The 22026-nt window shown below is 27.8% G+C and overlaps 1 protein-coding gene across 4 annotated transcripts in view; it reads left to right on the forward strand.

Annotated features, from left to right (window-relative positions):
• LOC115885566 (elongation of very long chain fatty acids protein-like) overlaps positions 1–22026 on the forward strand; it is a 42972-nt gene that overhangs the window by 18102 nt on the left and 2844 nt on the right. For 3 of the 4 annotated variants that reach the window (XM_030904520.1, XM_030904519.1, XM_030904518.1), the window contains 5 exons: positions 14216–14276; positions 15024–15214; positions 16148–16228; positions 17529–17585; positions 19281–19523. In XM_030904520.1, the coding sequence (XP_030760380.1) occupies positions 14216–14276; positions 15024–15214; positions 16148–16228; positions 17529–17585; positions 19281–19523 (633 nt within the window). Of the gene's footprint in view, positions 1–4952; positions 5041–14215; positions 14277–15023; positions 15215–16147; positions 16229–17528; positions 17586–19280; positions 19524–22026 lie in introns of those variants that run through there. The other variant, XM_030904521.1, reaches the window with a different exon arrangement.

Consider the following 22026-nt stretch of genomic DNA (forward strand, 5'->3'; position numbering starts at 1 on the left):
TGAAATAATTCGGTTATTTTCAATTTAATTTAAAAATGTTAAGATGCTTCTTTTGACCAGATCTACCACCCCTTAAAATATCTGCCTTTTTGGAGTCTGGGACACCCTGTACCTAAATAGAACTAAAATGTAATACATACAAAAACACACCTAAAAAATTAAATTTTCGATTTTCTTCTAAATGTATTTCTTGCTATATCTCAGTATAGACAAATCTTGTTCAGAACTATGTAAATCCTTGAAGTTATTCTTAACCTATCTTAAAATTATTAAGGATGCAATTTAATCATCAGACATGCATTAAATGGAGATTTAAACGTAAAATGCTTAAGTTTACGCTTTCAATAACCTATCTATTTTTGTTTATTATTGAGTCAAAATAACATATTCATAAAATCCAAGGATATTCTTACAGGTGACATTTAACGGTACAAGTTTTATAATCTTGGCGTTTTTTCCTTTACGAATAACTAATAAATATCTAACCATTAACCTCTACTAATATCTCATGATTTGTGTTAGTTCAATTTTGACAATTATTAATTCTGACTTGTAAAAAATCTCTTTAGAAAACTATTTGAGTCCGCCTTAAACATATATTATTTTCTTTAAAAATTATCACCTAGGAATTAGTAATATTAGCATGGTATTTACACAAAACCAACTGTCACTAAATTGTTAGTAAAAATACCCAGACCGTGCCATAACCGTTACAGCGAATTATTTTTAAATTAATTTAGAAGAAATTTCTAGAGTGGAATAAAGGACATCTGGTCGTTTTAAGTGGAAGAAATAAGTAACTAGAATGTCCAAAGTAAAACGTAATAGAGTACCTATATATTAATTTTATAGTAAAATATTGTAATTATTGATATTATTAATGATATTGATACGTACCACCATTAGAATAGGAAATTTTGTAAGTAATTAAAGAACTATAAATTAGTATTAAGTAAATATTTACGTATGTGGGTTATTAATTATACTAAATATTTCTGTAATTGCCAAGTAGTTTAATTTTTTCACATTTGTACCAATTATTTTTATTTGTTTTTTGTTATTGACAATACGCCTACGAAATGTTCTTGTTTTTCTATTTTATTAGTTTTGGTTGGCATAGCCCTCAAATAATATGTATTAAATGGTAGAAGGTTAATACGCGAGATTAGTAATATTGATTTGTTAATTTTAATAATAATATTAGTAATATTTGTTATTTCACTCAGATGCTGAAAAAACGCAACAAAATGAGAAATTTTTGGTCAAATTTAAAGTGTTATATTTTTGTTATTTTTAGCCCTATTTTCATGAATTTTTTAGCAAGCTGTATATAATTATATCACCTTTTATTCGTAAACTCAGTTTTTTATTTTTGTCGAAATACAGGGTGTCCCAGAAATAAGTGCAAATATTTTAAGGGTTGGTAGATCTGGTCAAAAGAAACATTTTTTCTCTTTACCGTTTTTAATTAAGTCCAAAATAATCGAGTTATTTTACTTTGAAAATTTCCTGATTTTTTGCTAAACTTTTGGGAACCACTGGATCTTTTGTGGATTTTCTTTCATGTAAATTTAAGCTACTACCTATGTTGCCATATTATCAAGAAATTATGTTTTTTAACTTAAAATTAAAAAAGTTTCCAAAATTTTTTCAAAAAATTCCAAATTTTCATTTTTTTTTTGCAAAAAATACCTCATGGGCGTTTCTTACGCCGAAATATACTATTAGTTAAAATATTTGCACTTATTTTTGGGACACCCTCTAATAAATCGATAAATCGATAAATCAATAAGTCGATAAATCGATAAATCGATAAATCGATAAATCGATAAATCGATAAATCGATAAATCGATAAATCGATAAATCGATAAATCGATAAATCGATAAATCGATAAATCATTAAATCGATAAATCGATAAATCGATAAATCGATAAATCGATAAATCGATAAATCGATAAATCGATAAATCGATAAATCGATAAATCGATAAATCGATAAATCGATAAATCGGTAAATCGATAAATCGATAAGTCGATAAATCGATAAACCTATAAATCTAATAAAAATATAAGAAAGTAATAATTAAACAAATTACGTAATATTTGCACCCCTTTAACGAGAGAGAGAGGGAAAGAGAGAGAGGTAGAAAGAGAAATAAATCAATAAATCAATAAATCAATAAATCAATAAATCAGTAAATCAATAAATCAGTAAATCAGTAAATCAGTAAATCAGTAAATCAGTAAATCAATAAATCAGTAAATCAGTAAATCAGTAAATCAGTAAATCAATAAATCAATAAATCAATAAATCAATAAATCAATAAATCAATAAATCAATAAATCAATAAATCAATAAATCAATAAATCAATAAATCAATAAATCAATAAATCAATAAATCAATAAATCAATAAATCAATAAATCAATAAATCAATAAATCAATAAATCAATAAATCAATAAATCAATAAATCAATAAATCAATAAATCAATAAATCGGTTTAATGCAATGTTTACTCCCCTCTGAAGGTCAATACTATAATTAATTGCAGGGATAAATCAATAAATCAATAAATCACAAATCAATAAAATAAATAAATCAATAAATCAATAAATCAATAAATCAATAAATCAATAAATCAATAAATCAATAAATCAATATAAATCAATAAATCAATAAATCAATAAATCAATAAATCAATAAATCAATAAATCAATAAATCAATAAATCAATAAATCAATAAATCAATAAATCAATAAATCAATAAATCAATAAATCAATAAATCAATAAATCAATAAATCAATAAATCAATAAATCAATAAATCAATAAATCAATAAATCAATAAATCAATAAATCAATAAATCAATAAATCAATAAATCAATAAATCAATAAATCAATAAATCAATAAATCAATAAATCAATAAATCAATAAATCAATAAATCAATAAATCAATAAATCAATAAATCGATAAATCAATAAATCAATAAATCAATAAATCAATAAATCAATAAATCAATAAATCAATAAATCAATAAATCAATAAATCAATAAATCAAATCAATAAATCAAATCAATAAATCAATAAATCAATAAATCAATAAATCAATAAATCAATAAATCAATAAATCAATAAATCAATAAATCAATAAATCAATAAATCAATAAATCAATAAATCAATAAATCAATAAATCAATAAATCAATAAATCAATAAATCAATAAATCAATAAATCAATAAATCAATAAATCAATAAATCAATAAATCAATAAATCAATAAATCAATAAATCAATAAATCAATAAATCAATAAATCAATAAACTCAACTAAATCAATAAATCAATAAATCAATAAATCAATAAATCAATAAATCAATAAATCAATAAATCAATAAATCAATAAATCAATAAATCAATAAATCAATAAATCAATAAATCAATAAATCAATAAATCAATAAATCAATAAATCAATAAATCAATAAATCAATAAATCAATAAATCAATAAACCAATAAATCAATAAATCAATAAATCAATAAATCAATAAATCAATAAATCAATAAATCAATAAATCAATAAATCAATAAATCAATAAATCAATAAATCCATAAATAAATCAATAAATCAATAAATCAATAAATCAATAAATCAATAAATCAATAAATCAATAAATCAATAAATCAATAAATCAATAAATCAATAAATCAATAAATCAATAAATCAATAAATCAATAAATCAATAAATCAATAAATCAATAAATCGATAAATCGATAAAAAAGTAATTAAACAAATTACGTAATATTTGCCCCCCTTCCCCGAGAGAGAGAGAGAAAGAGAGAGACAGAGAGAAAGCGAGAAAATCAATAAATCGATAAACCAATAAATCAATAAATCAAGATCCTTATCTTGATTTATTGATTTCTTTCTCCCTCTGTCGCCTCAAACTGTCGTCTAAAGTGTTGTAGTGTCGGGTTTCTAGTGCCGGACAGCAGGTGCTCTATAGTTTTCTTCCTCCTCTCTGCGTTCTTTGCAGTACCTAGTTGTCGTTGGAAATCTTCCATCTCACGAGGTTTACCCCCAAGAAGGTCAATACTATAATTAAAATTAAAGGGATATATTTAGAGGAAAGTTTTTTTCTTATGAAGGGTTTGCTCATCTTCCTTCATAACTCACGAGTCGCCAGTGTGAATTAGTACAGCAATAAATTAATAGAACGTCGTGCATTTACAGGGTGTTCTTTACTTGAGTGTGACCGCTATTACTTTGAAAAGAATAATGCTCTAGAGAATCAATTGAGGCAAAGTTGCGCAATCAAGTTCTCGCTGAGTCAAAAGTCAAAGTTTACAGAATAATAATTTTTGCAATATAGACTTTGGCCAAGTTAAAGGTCAATTAAAATATGAATAATCTATTCAGACAAAACTTTTTACTCCTAGTAATTCATTACTTAAGAAAGTAAAGAGTCGCGCCACTTTACACAATTTTATTTTTTTGTATATATTTAGGACATCATAAGCATAGAATAACATAAAGTACCGTATGATCGAGAAAAAAACGGCGTCCAGTTGGCTGGGGAATGACGATCGATGACATTTCCCATATAAAATGACAGGGATCTTCATTTCATAGACATCGCTGACGCCGTTTTTTTTTCGATCATACGGATAGACTTTGTATATAATTACATAGATGCACTTGTAAACACTGACATATAATTTGCTGTACGTCTTTCCTCAATAAATCTTTAATCATCGCATATCAAATTGTAGTTTGGTGTATTTCATTATTTTTGCTATAACATACCCGATTAGTTATTAATTTAATAACAAATATTGCTAATAAGTGACCTTTAAATGAACAACAAAATATTTATAGTAAAATCAGGTGGGACATACCCGAGCGATACTCAAGTTATAATAAAATAGAAGCAAAGTGTGTCACAAACTAGTTAAAACTGTACTGCTAATGGGTTTTTTAAAGTTGACGTTACTTCATACATCATAGAAAAAGCGCTCGACGGTTCAGTGCAGACAACAGGTACCCTTTTTATTGTAAAGATTATTACAAAATTTTGGTTCAAATTTTAATAGTATATAATTTAATATAATAATTCATTTTTTTATTTTTTTCTGATAAGTGTAAAACAAACTTTTTTACAAAAAACATGTGCCTCTCGCATCTCATGGGGAGATTCCTATCAAAAATAAGATTTATTTTTCATATTAATATAGCTCCGATTCTGCTTATTTTTCGTAGCTATTAAAGACATCTTTTTCCAATTTATTATAATTTTCTTTTAGCGATTCCAATGAAATTTTGAGGGTAAAAGTTACTATATATGAGTGTAACATATTTTAACGCTAAAAAAGTGTCGATATATTCACCAGTGACCATGTGGGTTATCACTGGAATATTTTTCTAAAGAAATAAAATATTTTTAAAATAATGAAATAAATAAGAAAATATTTAAAAAAAAGGATTAATGGTTTGGAATCTGGCCGCTGTCCACTGTCCTTTTTTTGAGTTTCTTTCTATCTAGTTCATATCCTTAAATGGTATTATTAAAACAATATTTCAATGAACTGCTATCGTTTACACAACTGAGCGGACATATTTAGACAGTTTACTTAATATTCGTATAAAAATAATTAATTAATATTAACCGTGGTGTCTAATTGGTCGAGTGTTATTTGAAATTTAGTAAATATTAATTGGCATATATTTTGAGCATGCAAATTTATTTTTATTTGCAGAAAATTTTACATAAGGCAACAAACTGATCTAATAACATAAAATGTACCTTCACAAAAAGTTTAGCACGAATTAAATAGCATATATTAGTTCTCCTAAAAGACTTAAAAATCGAAATATAGTTCATATCAATTAAACTTTCAGTTACGTAATCGAGGGCGCGATTTTTAAATTCATTATTGCCAACGTCAACCATGGACATATTCGGCCACATGCTGACTAACTGGAATTTAAATTTCGCGCTGGAGATTTAGGTGGTAGATCTGCTGTAAAAAATGCCGCATTTATTTATTTATTTCCTGACATTGTCATTCGTTTTGACACTTTAGTTTTGTATTACGAGTTATTGGTTTAAATAAATAGTGTTGTGATGCATTAAGCTTGAAATTACTAGCAGACCTTGCAGTCAAACATTGTTCTTTTTAGAAAATCTTTTAGTGCCAAGTGGTACAAGATAGTCATTAAAAAGAAATAAATCTGTATAGACTCTCGGTTCTTTCATTATAGTTTTAGCATTGTTTCAATATACCTTTTAGTTGTGTTGCAAAGTTTGGAAGTTTCTTTTTGCATTCTGTATAATATGTTACAATTAGATATACGAAATAAAATGAAATGGAAAGGCATTGAACTAGAACATATTTATGTGAAGATTGAGTAACGCACCGTTGAAATTTTTCCATTTAATCTCGACTTGACGTTGTTCCCTTTCAAAGATCTTGCTTTCTGTAGGTAGTACTAAGTTTAGCATAGGACCAATTATTTTCCGCACTTATTTGGAGATCCCAGGGTAAACAGCATATTTTTAGATTACACTTGTCAATTTTAATGTATTGGTGTAATGGTGAATAATATAAAAGTCAATACAGGAAAGAGGAGCAACACACACACGAAGAATATAATAATATTTTTTTATAATAGGTCAATATTACAGATCTTAAAAATAACAGAATAATACTATATACAGGGTAACGCATATTTCCCAAAAATGCTACTTATATCAGTATCTCTGTGATATTTTCACTCCAAAAGTGTTTTTGGAGTGCATTTACCTGCATCGCCCGAAGTTCCTGCATTTCCTAATGGTATCCTAAAACTTTAAAATACCTTATGATCTAAAAAAAAACGGTGTCCAGTTAGCTAGGGAATGACGATCGATGACATTTCCCATATAAATTGACAGGGATCTTCATTTCATAGTCCTCTCTGACGCTTTTTTTTCTCGATCATACGGTATATTTTACACAAATGAAAAATTGGAGTGAATATCTGAAACAAGAAACCCAATATAATTTTTTTTAATAAAGCTTGAGCATCCTGTATAATGTAGGTCAGTGTTATGTGTTATGATTCTTAAAGGTAATTAAATAATATTATATGTTGGTTATGTTGGTAAAATAAGAATAAGAATCTTTGTTTCCGGTTTCGATATACAGAAAAAACCTGAATTTTCGAGATCAAATTAGCAATTCTAATAGGAATGAGTGAGTGGTTTGAAAGAATTCCCTAAAGAATGTTTTCAGTCCGAAAATGAATAGCAAGATTTGCGAAAATATATTTCGGAAGGTGAAACGTGACAGCCGTTATTTTAATTAATAAAAATAAAAAGAACATATATACGAGGCCGGAAGCGATGGTGTGGTCAAAACCTCTAAATTCAATGACTCTTGTTTTCTTTTTTGCAAATCCTCTTATGCGTCGTAGCTTCATGGTAAACCAGTTAATATCAGGTATTTTCTATGGTTAATATCATTATTATACATGTATGAATGGGTTTCTTACACGTTATAAGATATTTACAAGCAGGGGAGTAGCTACTATGCCGCTAAATCCCCAAAAATTACGAAGGAAATTGAGAGTTTTTTATGAATTTATATGCAATAAAATAATGAATATACGTGGCCAATATTTACAAGCAAATAAAGTCAATTTCACAAGAAATTCAATAAAGACAACATTACCTATAAGTTATATTACTCTTCAAACTAGTTAAAAAATATGTAGGTTAGGTCGTTACTTCAGAAATTATTTGGAAAAAATCGAAATAAAAAAGAAACTTCTACACCCTGTATATCAGAAACTAAGCATTTTAGGACATACATTTAGACGAACTTTTTTACTTATTTTTATCTGTATTTTATCTGCAAGCAAAATACAATGTATTTTGCTTGCAGGATTAGTATTTTATATTGCCCCACTTAACTTTAACCCAATTAACTCAATTATATCTCAATTTTTTTAAATGGAACAAGGGTGGCTCATTAGCATATTTGGAAAAAGCATTTATTTACGAGTAATTTAGTACAACACACTTGGCATTTCGAGTCAACACGTCGTTATCAACCGCATGTTACAATTTCAAATAAACATTCTATTCAGATTGTCATTTTCTATCTAACAAAGTAAAAAGATACCAATATAAATAATAAGGTGTCATTTAAAACAGCGGTGAAACAGGTGGTGATCTAAAACAATTGAATACGTCAATCATTTCCTATGATCAATTCTATTTTATGTCATATTAATTATTAGCACACCAAATCTCGTTTTTTATCTAAAAAAATAAAAAAGTTATAGGGCTGAGCCACTTTTGAGACGCACCCATACAATAACATAAAGATAAAACTACGCTATTTTTAGTTCCTTAATTTTTCTTCATCAACAAGACTTCGACGTACCATCAAGTATTATTTCGTTAGGCCAATGATTCTGTATATTTTTTTAAAACGACCTTCACAAGAATCATTTTGCATATTACATTAGTATTAACAAAAATTTCACGTTTTTCTTGAATTCATCATTGGAAGCGATTGAGCTGGGTAGACTGCGTTGATTTTAATTTCATATTAAAATATTCTAGTTATTTTCCGTAGGCACCTCATCATTGGTCACGTTACCTTGATTTACTGTTCTACTTCTTTGTTACAAGTTGGTTGAATTTTGTAGTAATTGTTATGATTAAATAATTATGTTGGGGCTACTATTCGGGGTACTTGATTATTACGAAGATATTGAAGTGCCATTTTCTATCGAATAAAGTAAAATTATACCGAGGCAGCCATTTAAAAATCAATAGTTGTAGTCATTTTCGGAATTGAATACATCAATCAATCCTAATTTATGTCATATACTAACATACCAAATATCGTTTTTTTTATCTGAAAAAATAAAAAAGTTATAGGGGTGAGCCACTTTTGAGACGCATCCGGTATACCACGTTAAATTGATTAGTTACACAAACTTAAGTTGAAGTAGGAGATTTATATTATTTTTATAAAATTTCAAATACTATAGTTATTATAAAAAAAAATTAACGAGTGAAAATAATGAATATGCATAAAAAGTATAGTGCATCATTGGAAGTGATTGAGCTGAGTGCGTTGATTTTAATTTCATATTAAAAATATCCTCATTATTTTCCGTAGGCACCTCATCATTGGTCACATTACCTTGATTACACGCTCAAAAAAATCAACATTTCAATTTTTATAGCTTGTAAAAACAGATATATATATACCTTCATCTTAAAACGATAACTTTTTTATTGTTTAGATTAATTTGTATTCAAGTAAAGCACGATTTGGACTCCGACAATTCGGAATCCACTAAACTTTGTACAAAAAACAGAGATTTTGATTTTTCTGTCTCGTTTCTTTAACGACAGTCCCAGATATACCGTTATAAAAGCACAATAACAACTTATCTACTTGATTGATCAAATGGGAACAAAAAATCAATTTAGTATCAAAATCAAGGTGAACAATAACTAATAACATACGTACAGCCAAAAACAATACGTGATGGTGTTTTGGGTAATATGTTACAAAATATTTGCATAGCCACGATCGCCTCATAGAAACGATCATCAATGAACAAGGAAAAAAATTCATTTGTGTAACTCGTACGGCGTTTGGTGTACTCGCTAGAGCTATAGACAATAAAATGCCACGCTACGAAGTCACGGCGAGCATTAATTTGATCGATTCTTACTAAACGATTATTTGGCAATTGCGATTGCTCAATGGACGATATTAGTTTTCCCGCACTAATGAACAAAATCAATCAAGAATAACTGTAAATGTATAAGTGCGAAAAAATTAGTAGGTTATTATTGCTTGTTTAAAAGTAAGTTTGGTTCTTCGTATGAAACTATTCGATGTGACATTTCGCTACAAATTTATGTGTAATAAATATTGACTTTCCTATTGATTTTACAGTTAAGTCGTAAATAGATTTTGTAAAGGTCACCATATGCTGCATATACATATCAAATTTGAACAATTTTGGGCAAGCAGAAAAGCTCTTTCATTGCTTTTTCTGAATGAGAAATTCAGAAACCAATTATAATTCAAAAACTGACCTAGGAGACGTCATATTATTCTTCATCGTCTTGCTAAAATTACCGAGAAGAAAATTAATTTCCAGTTTTTATTTTAGTTGGCTTTATAAATTGATAAATCCATAACTCGATAAATCCATATATCAGTAAAGAAATAAATAAATAAATGTATTTCGTTCATAGATTTACATCCATCCCATAACTAAAGTTAACTAAGTTAAAAGTTATACATATAAGAAGAGTTACTTAATACTAACTATCAAGGCTTTTTTGAAACAGAGAAAAGCCTTTTCATTGCTTTTTCTGAATGAGACATTCAGCACGAGCGCTTAAATTATAATTTGAAAACTGACCTAGGAGTCGTTATATTTTTCATCGTCTTGCTAAAATTACCGAGAAGAAAATGAATTTTCCGTTTTTATTTTAGTTGATTCAATAAATCGATAAATCAATAAATCAATATATCGATAAATCGATAAATCGATAAATCGATAAATCGATAAATCGATAAATCGATAAATCGATAAATCGATAAATCCATAAATCGATAAATCAATAAATGTATTTTTGGACCTAAGAAATTACCGAGAAGAGAATTAATTTTTAGTTCTTATTTTAGTTAACTTTGATCAGGGCTTCTTTGAAACAGAGAAAAGCTTTTCATTATTTTTTTTAAATGACAAATTCAGACCGAGCGCTGAAATTATAATTTGAAAATTGACCTAGTAGTCGTTATATTTTTCATCGTCTTGCTAAAATTACCGAGAAGAAAATGAATTTTCCGTTTTTATTTTAGTTGATTCGATAAATCGATAAATCGATAAATCGATAAATCGATAAATCGATAAATCGATAAATCGATAAATCGATAAATCGATAAATCGATAAATCGATAAATCGATAAATCGATAAATCGATAAATCGATAAATCGATAAATCGATAAATCGATAAATCGATAAATCGATACATCGATAAATCGATAAATCCATAAATCCATAAATCCATAAATCCATAAATCCATAAATCCATAAATCCATAAATCCATAAATCCATAAATCCATAAATCCATAAATCCATAAATCGATAAATCAATAAATGTATTTTTGGACCTAAGAAATTACCGAGAAGAGAATTAATTTTTAGTTCTTATTTTAGTTAACTTTGATCAGGGCTTCTTTGAAACAGAGAAAAGCTTTTCATTATTTTTTTTAAATGACAAATTCAGACCGAGCGCTGAAATTATAATTTGAAAAATGACCTAAGCAAAATCTTGTTGATTTAATCTAAATTTCTTATTTTAGACCCCATTTCGATTCCTGTACAATTAATCAAATATCAAAGCATCATCAATTTATGAAAAGTTTATTTTTCAGCCCGATTTCACCAAATGTGACAAAAACTCGAAAAATGGGACGGCGCTGAAAAGAGGCTTTAACAACCTTTCAAATGATGTGCTACTCGACCCTCATTACATTTAAGGTTTTAAAGGTGGATGTCACCCCCGCGTGAGGTTTGAATTAGGGGCTTCAAAAATAGTCGCATCTTATTAGCCCTTCGAAAATAAAGTTGACGTGTTTCACCGTTTTGTCCTTTTCACACCAGAAATGCCTTTAAATTGCCTTGTTTCGTTTGAACTGAGAGACCCTGTATATTATTTATTAATTTACATTATGATAAACCTATAGTATCCCATCTACCATTATCCCAGGATTGACGAGAATCCTTAAAATCACAATGGCACCCGGACATCTCAGGCCCACTCCGACCCTGGTAACGGCTTTATTTTTAATATCTGAAAATGGAAAATTTCACACCGGCATCATCATCATTAACCCTTCTCAATGTTTTGTTAAAAATTTCCGAAATGGATCTAGTTTTTTTATATATCTCCGGTCCATATCTTACAAAATCGTTATGCTAAAGCTGCCGGTAAATCAATGAAACGAAACCTGTTCTGACGTTTCGGGTTGAATGGTAGAACAAGTTTGCTTTGGGATAGTCCTTGATGGTCGAAGTTCACCTTACTTACATTTTTTTTGCTCTTCGCATTTCCGATTTTCAAGTAAGGAAATGTACCAGACATCTGAATCGCATCATGGTAAAATCCGGAATACCTGTGCAACCATATGACCACATACGAATATTTTATTGAAAAGACAGGAATTTTAATCTAGTAGACTTCGTTTACAGTTTAACTTGCATTTGCTTATATTTAATACCATTTATAAGTTCATTATACTTTATTTATACAGGGTGGATCTCTAACTCGAAATAGCTTCGGTAAATTAAAAACATTTACGTATTTTTGGAGTCAAAATAAGTTAATTGGACACAATTTATCGCAGTCACAAAATAAATCCAAAAAATTATGAAATTTATTGTCAAAAATCAAATTCAAAAGCATAGACTCAGTTCATAAACAAAATGTAAACGTTTCTGCTGTCTAGATTGGAAAATTTTGAGTTCTCGCGTAAGATTTTTTTTTGTGTGAGGGGTAAATGTTTTAAAATGCCCGAATAACTGTACCAACTATTGAAGTTATACTGTATTTCTAAAACCGAGTAACGAATCTTCATACCCAACATTAATTCTTCATTTTAATCCCTAAGGGAGCGAAGAGCGAGATATATGCCTCTAAAAACAGCAGTTACGTACTATAATCTTTTTCGGGGACAAATTTCCAGAAATCATTTTTTATTGTCCCATTACGTCACTTCGGGAATTTTTGTGCAAAATTCGTGCTTCTAGGTTAAATGGCTTTGGTTAACAAGTCAGTTTTCATATATATCTTGAATATCTTTTACTTGAGATTTTTTTGTGCATAATTTGTTGGAATTTTTGGAATTACCCAAATATTAACGAAAATGGAATCACCCAAATACTATTCGCAAAAGCAGAACATCGATAAAACAATAATGCTATTAATTACATCAAGATTTGTCTAATAGTTGCTTGAGTGTTTTTTTATTAATAAGATTATCTCAGGAACTCCAGTGTTGATTATGAGTCTATTTTTTATTGAGGATAAAATTTTAGGTAAGATTATTGATGATGGACAAAAGAAAAAAAACTGGCTACTTTAAAATGTCTTGTACAAGGTCGTAAATATTTTGCTGATATTCTCGTTAACTAGGTAATAATTAAATATTAACTTATTTTTTATTCCATCCATTAACGACAAGTTTAGAGTGTGCTGATTTAAAAATATTTAATTTATAGTTAGTTTAAGTAGGTAAAGAACTTAAAGTGAATATTTAATGGGATAAAATTAAATTTTATAGGTATACTATGTAGCACGGTGTAGTGTTTTGGCAACCCATTGGCATACTTAAAACGTAAATCTGAAGAGAAATAAATGGTAGAAAAAAGAAAAAAAACTTGATCTACTAGAGTTTCAAACAGGAACTAAACATTTGGAGGATTAAAAAGTACATAATAATAGTTATTTTGAATGTTTTAGAAAATGATTCGATAATTACACTAATTAATAAATTAAATAATGGAGCTTATACAGCGTTTTTTTTACTTGCGCACCTTTTTTCTGTTTCAAACTTGGGTTGCCTATCTAGAAGCATATTGTTTGGACATTTTTCTAATTACAAATATCTTTCTTTAAGCTATATTTTTATTCTTTTATTATGTATTCTATTAATTTTAATTGTATTTGTAAGCTTCATTCAGAACCTCCAAATTAGTAGAATAAATTAGTGGTTTCAATTAGCAGTAGAAGTTTGTTCCTCTAATTTCAATGTAAGCATTCAGAACGTCAAAATTAGTGGTAATAATTTTAAAAAGTTAACAAACTTTTAACTTTTCCACTAATTATACTTTAAAATTAGCGAAGGTTGTCATTTTATACTATGATTAGCTTTAGACATTTTGAATGATCGTAATTTTTTAAGTATACAGTATAATTGAAACCACTAATTTATTCCACTAATTTTGATGTTCTGAATGAGGCTTAGAATTTAAAATAATTTTAATTTTACCATTTTTTTTTATTCTGAAGTATGTAACTAACTATGGAGTGACATGAACGGAGTAAAATAAATAAAATATTTTATTAATAAATTCTCTTAAATAAATCTGCAGATAACTAAAGATAATTCTGTTTTTTTTTTCAGATGGCAGCATTACTACGTTTTGTATATAATGGATATAGGGATGTAATGGACAATTATAGTGGTGAGTAATCTAATGTTAATATATACAACAATACATAATACAAATAAAATACCCCTCTTAGTAAAATAAGCACCCTTAACGTCTTTTTTTGTCATACAGTATAAACACCAGTGCAATGAGACATTTATCAAAATTTAAAATTCTGTCAAGTTTTTTCAACACACTATACAGAGTGGTTCGAACTGTATTCCGGTAACTTCGGCATCAGATACTGCAGATAAAAATAATTAAAACAGTTTGTATAAATGTTTGACCTAAAATGTAAGTACGTAGTAAGTAACGTCAATATTTGGATAAAAATTGGTGCGTGGGAGTTTTTTGACATGAGAAATTTGATTTTTATGTCAATATGACCCCTACTTGTAGAGGGCGCCACCTACACATTTTCTAACTAGTTTCAAGGGTAATAACTTTTTGTACCTGTTTAAAACTACTGAGCAAAAAATCTCATGTTAAAGATCTCCCAGACACCAATTTTCATCTAAATATTGACGTTATTTCACAATTTATTAAGAAAAAAATGGAAATAAAAATGAAACTTCTACACCCTGTGTCTCAGAAACTAAGCATTTTAGGACATAAATTTATAAGAACTTTTGCTGCCGAAGTTTTCGGAACACAGTTCGGACCACCCTGTATAAATAGAAATTCAAATAAAATATTATCGCACATTACGTCCTTAATAAATTTTTTGCAACTTTAAAACTAAACTAACTTGTAAAAACTGAAGTTTGACTTATTTTTCAGATCCTAGAGTAAAAGACTGGTTTTTGATGAGTTCACCATTCCCTACATTATTCATTTGCCTCACCTATGTATATATTGTAAAAAGACTAGGTCCAAAACTGATGGAAGACAGAAAACCATATCAGTTGAAGAAGATATTAATTTACTATAATTTGTTTCAAGTAATTTTTAGTTGCTGGATATTTTATGAGGTAATTACAAATTATTATTATTATTGTTATTGTTATTGATTTTTATCATAGTCATATTTGTTAAATTTTACATTTATTAATTTAAAAACCCACAATAAGTGCGACCAAAATATAAATATTTAAAAGCTCTCATAAATTTAACATACCTTTGCGATGTCTATTTTCAACATATAATTATTATAAAACATATATAATTACTAAGTAATAATTAGTTTTAATAAATACACATGTGTGTAACCTATCAACGAATCGAAATTTTATAACATTAATATTATTAAATAGTTTGTGTATAATGTGTTCCAATAAATAATCATATCAAAATATTATCAATTATCTCATAAACAATAATTTTTCCATTTCCATATTTTCCATTACGTTTAAAGTTTTTGAATAATAAAGCTGAAAATAGTAAACTATCATTAATATTACTAGTTTAACTACCAATCAACAATAAAAGTAGGTTTGAATATCGGAAATATTGACGAAAATGTATTTTTTAACGGGTTTGCAAATTAATATACAGTCTCTATAATAGTCACTTCTTTAAAATTCCGCCTACCAATACTTGCAATCTTGTTTGATGTATACAGGGTGGATGAAAACTAAATGATGTATTTTTCTCCACTATTTTAAATGGAACAGCCTATATTTGATGTCGTCTTCAAACAAATTTTTGTCTAATCTTTTTGTTGTGCGTTCCCAATGCTTCCAAATTACGTCAAAAATAGAAATGAAAATCACAATACAAAGACCTAATATAAAGTTTTATTGAAAGTCTGGGCCACCCTGTATTAGTCTGAGAACAAGAAATACAAAACGGTTATAAATAAATAAATTATTATGGAGGTGCTAAAGATAATTTGCCGTGTATTTTGAATAATTTAGCGAAATTCATGACATCTGTTTCATCCTCTTTTTTCTGTTTTTATTTAGGCAGCAGCTAATGCTTGGCTTAATGATTACAGTTACCGATGCGAACCTGTAGATTATTCAAATTCGCCGCGAGCCTTAAGGGTAAGTTTTTATTCAAGTTTTTATTCGATTAAACATTAATAAACTAATGAAACGTTAACCGGCCTAGATTACTTTACTAAAAACACCTTTTCCGCAACCAGTTTTGTATAAAAATAAAAAATATAACTATATTAACTGGAATATAACATGGTTATTTTAATATATGTTATTTAAGTTTAGTTATTATTATTTAATTATGAATTGAAGCTTAATAATTGTGAAATAGTTTACATACCGTAATAAAGCATATATCACCGATTTCAATGAAAATACTGGTGAAAAATTGCGGTACTACAGAATCTGCTAGAGGCTTGTTTTCTGGACCTTAAAAGAGAAATATCGGGTGTTATTAACTTATTTTAACTTTTTTATTTTTTTAAGACAAAAAAGCGAGATCGGTATTTACTCAGTATACAGGGTGTCCCAGAAATAAGTGCAAGTATTTTAAGGGGTGGTAGATCTCGATATAAGAAATATATTTTCTCATTATCGTTTTTCAAATAAGTCCAAAATAACGGAGTTATTTTCCTTTGAAAATTTCCAAAAAAAATTATATTTTGTTAAATTTTTGAGAACCACTGGAAATTTAATCTAATACTAATGTTGTCATATTATCAAGAAATTATGGTTTTTAACTAAAAGCTACAAAAAAATTAAACATTTTTTTTAAAAAATTTCGAATTTTCAATTTTTTTTTTCGCGAAAGAAACCTCATAGGTGTGTTTCAGGGGTTGAACTATACTACCAGTTAAAACACTTGCACTTATTTCTGGGACACCCTGTATAAATCAGGATTGATTTATTCAGTTATTTTCGGTCACTTCCTGTTTCACCGGAAATGACTACAACTTATGATTTTTAAATGGTACTCCTTGGTATACTTTTACTTTATTTGCTACTTAGAAAATGACATTCTGAATAAAATAACATATCATATATCAACTTTTGACATTTTTGCTTAAAATAAATAGTACCTATTTTAAATTTCAATCTAGAGTCAATGGCTGGGTTCATAAGGAGAATTTGAATCGAAATACCAAGTACATATGTGGTACTAAAAAATTTTTCTGTAATGAATGTAAATGTAATGCGATGGTGGTCTCAATTCTTATTCTTTTCAACATATACGATATATCTTCAAACGACAGCTTTTTTCCGTCCAGAAATTCCTAATATTAGAAAATTTATCATAATCTTTAAATTAACATACATTTTGTTCTTAATGGAAACTTTGGTTTCGATTTTGAAAAACTGGTTTTCTAAACTAATTTTTGTAAATTATGCATCCGTAATGTTTCAGATAGCCCGAGCATGCTGGTGGTACTATTTTTCCAAATTTACGGAATTTTTTGATACGGTGAGTATTTTTTTTAATATAACAAAGATTCCTTCCAGATAAATCAACATATTTCATTCCTTTATTTTTAAAATGACATTCAAAATATTTTCATTCAATTTTTGTATAATATATAATTTTAAATTGATTCTTATAGGTACCATTTTTCTAGTATTTATTCATTCTTTAAAGTATATTATACCTACGTATATTTCCTTTCATCTTAAGGGTCGTTTAGACTCTAACAATAATATTTTCATGGTAATAACTGTTATTCTCATGAAATTCATCTTTTTTTGTTGTTAGTACAGGAATTTGATTTGTTGATTATTCATGTTGGCTTGTAATAACAAGCAAATGGTTAGAATAAATTTGAATGAAAATTAATACACCTATTAAGACAAAAATTGGGATTATGTACCAGGTTATTACATACATATTCCATATTTAGTCGATCAACTTAATTAAAATGAGACTGCTCATACAATTAATTTGAAGGTCTATATACCAAGACAGTGAGTTAGTTAAAACCGAATTAACAATAAATAAAACAATAAGGAAAAAAGAAGAATCGCTTTTTACTATACCCTTCTTGAAAATTATAATTTTAATAGTCTTTATATAGTACCGTCTTAGTGTTATTTTCGTATTGTGTTATGAATTCTAATTAAATAGATAAATAACTTCAATCCTATTAGCCATAAAGTACACCATTAAAATGTTTACTGTTTTGAGTGGGCTTAAGGAAATGCATCCATGTTTATAACTATACAGGGTGAGTCTTAAATAAGTGCAAATATATTTTGAGGGGTAGTATATTTCGACCCCAGAAACACGATTATTTATGAGGCTTTTTTGCGAAAAAAATCATAATTTGGAATCTTTTGAATAATTTGTTGGATTTTTTTTTAGTTAGAAAACATAAGTTCTTTATAATATGGCTACATAGGTAGTAGACTAAATTTACAAGAAAGAAAACCCACAAAAGATTCAGTGGTTCTCAAAAATTAAGCAAAAAATAATTTCAAAGTAAAATTACTCGGTTATTTTGGACTTATTTGAAAAACGGTAAAGAGAAAATATTATGTGTCTTTTATCGAGATCTACCAGCCCTGAAAATACGACCTAAAAGTTTTATTAACAAGTGTGTTTTGACGGTTTTGACTTTGAAAGTTGAAAAAAGTAATTATTTTTTTCGAATTTAAGCTTTGCCAGTGGACCACTTACGACTGGCAAAGTATGAGGGCGGGGGTAATTTGATGGGAGTTTAGACCTTTTATTGATGCCAGATTGACTGTACTATTCATTACATATTTGTATTTAAAATGTTGACTATAATGGTAATTTTACAAAAAATAATTTGTTTTCCATTCGATTTAATTAGCCTTCGAGTAACATTGCTTTTCTTCTAAATCAATATTTGTCTAAATAAAATCTCTATAATCGACCTTGCATTTAGAAACACCGGAATTACTATTATTATTTGATTATAGCATTTATGAATTCATAGAATGAATTCTGTAAACTTTGCTTTTATGAAGACTATGTAATACGTAGAATACATTTTTTTGAATCCCTTAAAACAAAGTTCGATCCCATATTTGTTCAAATCTTAACACAATTTTATTATTCTTCAAATATGGAATTAATAGATATTTTAACTAGAATAATATACTTTAGACTATGATAATATTTTTAATTAGTTTTTTATTTCAGTTTTTCTTTGTCTTGAGGAAAAAGTATGACCACGTTTCAACGCTCCACGTCATCCATCATGGAATTATGCCAATGTCCGTATGGTTTGGAGTGAAATTCACACCAGGCGGCCACTCTACCTTCTTCGGCTTCATAAACACCTTTGTCCACATTGTGATGTACTTTTATTATTTCGTCGCAGCTCTCGGACCTCAGTACCAAAAGTACTTATGGTGGAAGAAATACCTGACAGCATTCCAAATGGTATAGCTATTAGTTAATTGTTAATTTAAGCATGCTTGTTTTATTTAAAATAATATTTAGAGTGTGATCCAAGATTACCACCTTTTAAATTGATAGGTCCCATTTTAATAATATTTTTGTGGATATATTATAGGCTAATTCGAATATTTTTATTTTTGTAGTTTTTATTACAACTAAATCTAGTATTTTTTTCTTTTTAGATTTGTCATAAAATTCTCAATATAAAAATAACGTATCTAGTAACAGGTACTATGATATCAAAATCTATATTTAGTCGTTTTTAAATATAACCATTAAAAAAACATTAATTGCTAAATTTTCTACTCATTAAAAACTCTTACAAGATTAAAAAATGGTAAATTCCCTTTATTGTTTTGAAATCTTAGAATACTAAATACATTACTTGTGTTGTAGTTACTTGAAATTTATTTGACGTTCCTAAAAGTGTTTGAAATTTGCTTCCAATTTAGACTAATTATAATTATTATATATCACCACTCTAAACACTTTTCGAACCCTCACAGACGCTCTGGTATTTAATTTTATCTACAATGAATTTCAGCATATTTTTTTCTAAATGAAAATGTCCTCCCGAGATACAGTTCTGCCTTGCATTTTGCTCTTTTGTGCAATAAATAAAAAGCAAAATCAACGGTTACTTAATAGAAGCAAATACAAAAGATTGGCTTTTTTAAAGGAAATAATTATTCCCAGGTCAATTTGCTTGCTGATTTAACAGATTTGAAAAATAGGATTTTTTAACTGGTTTTAACTACCTAAAATTGGACGACGAAACTTACTTTGAACTATTGAAAGTGATGTTAGAAAAACTTCCACAGTATGTATAGCGACATCTTGCCTTACGGTGGATGAGATAGTAGATATAATAGTAGAGACTAGCTTTATAAGCAGGAATAATATGCTCAATGAAGTAAAAAAGATCACTATAAACAATCTATTCTCTAAAATAATTCTTGCATTTACTGCATCAAAAATTTTATTACACTATCAATAATTATATTAAATGATCTCACCCCAACATTAAATATTTGAATGTATTTTCTGATAATAATAAAAATTTATATTTCGTAGTACAGTGACAAATCTCTTTTTCACTAATTAATTTTTGTTATAAAAATGATTTATTGAATAATTAGCGAATCTTTAATATTCGCTAATTAGTGAGTATTAATTTAATAATTATTGTTTTACTATTTTTAAGCAAACCTTTATAATATATTTTTGGTGTCTGTCACTTGGAATATAATTATTAGATTATAAAATAACAAGGAATAAAGACTTTATCTTCAATCAAAGCTAACATGTTCATCGGAGTTTTTTCATTAATTTGATCATACATAATTAAAATTCTGAAATATAATAGATAGTTAATTTTTGTTTTCTATTATACTATACGATCTAAAAATAAACGGCATCAGAGACGACTGGAAAATGACAATGGATGATAATTTTGGTAAGGTTTACATTTTCTATAAAAAGTAATTAACAAAAAAGCTTAAAAAGGCTTAAAAGTTAAGAAGCAAAAAAGTCCCACTTTTATAAAAAGAGAAGGCAGTCGTATTTTTGAGAAATAATAAGTATCTTATTATTAGATATTATAGGTATTACAAAGAAATAATTAGATATTACACAGTTTTATAGAATTCTGATAACGAATTTAAATAAAGATCTTCAATACATTACACGATTTTTACAACTAAATAATTTTCCACCAAGGATATCTACTATAACTGCATGTCTTGTGCAACACTTGCCGAGGTAAATATATGGAAAATAAAAATGAAAATGCATATTTTGTTGGTTTAATTCGTTATTTCCGCAAAATTTGAGATTTGAATAAAAAGAAATAGAGATTTTGATAAAAATACGATTTGTGCATCTTTTAACCGGCAAGGACAAGACACGAAAAACATTAGACCATCAAATCTATTTTTCCAAGGCTCCTTGATTGAAGATTAGTATTTTTAACATAGCCATGGCACTCTAGTTAAAAAATACGTTTTTTTAAACCACAATGTCAAAAGTTGACATACGATATGTATACGTCAATCAATCCTAATTTAGTCATATACTAACATACGAGATCTCGTTTTTTATCTGAAAAAATCAAAAAGTTATAAGGGTGGGCCACTTTCGAGACGCACCCGGTATATTTGCATACCGGGTGCGTCTGCAGTAGCTGCATATTTATTAAGTATTCCTTTAGATTAGATTTCTCATTCTGAGAATCAATTTCCTGATCCAGGGATTATAGGTTCTTATCCCGGAATTTCACGACGGGATCCTCATCCCGAAAATTGGAAACGTTAATTGTAGTCATATCTGGTGAAACAGGAAGAGAATGAAACTAACTGAATACGTCCAATCAATCCTCATTTATGTCATATACTAACGTACGAAATCTCATGGAGTGAGCCACTTTTGAAAAACACCCGGTATATTCATTCGATATCGCTGTGGCATTAAAAATCTTGACATTTTA

The sequence above is a fragment of the Sitophilus oryzae genome, unplaced genomic scaffold (genome assembly GCF_002938485.1).
Source record: "Sitophilus oryzae breed Bouriz unplaced genomic scaffold, Soryzae_2.0 scaffold_402_pilon_pilon, whole genome shotgun sequence".
NCBI lineage: Eukaryota > Metazoa > Arthropoda > Insecta > Coleoptera > Curculionidae > Sitophilus > Sitophilus oryzae.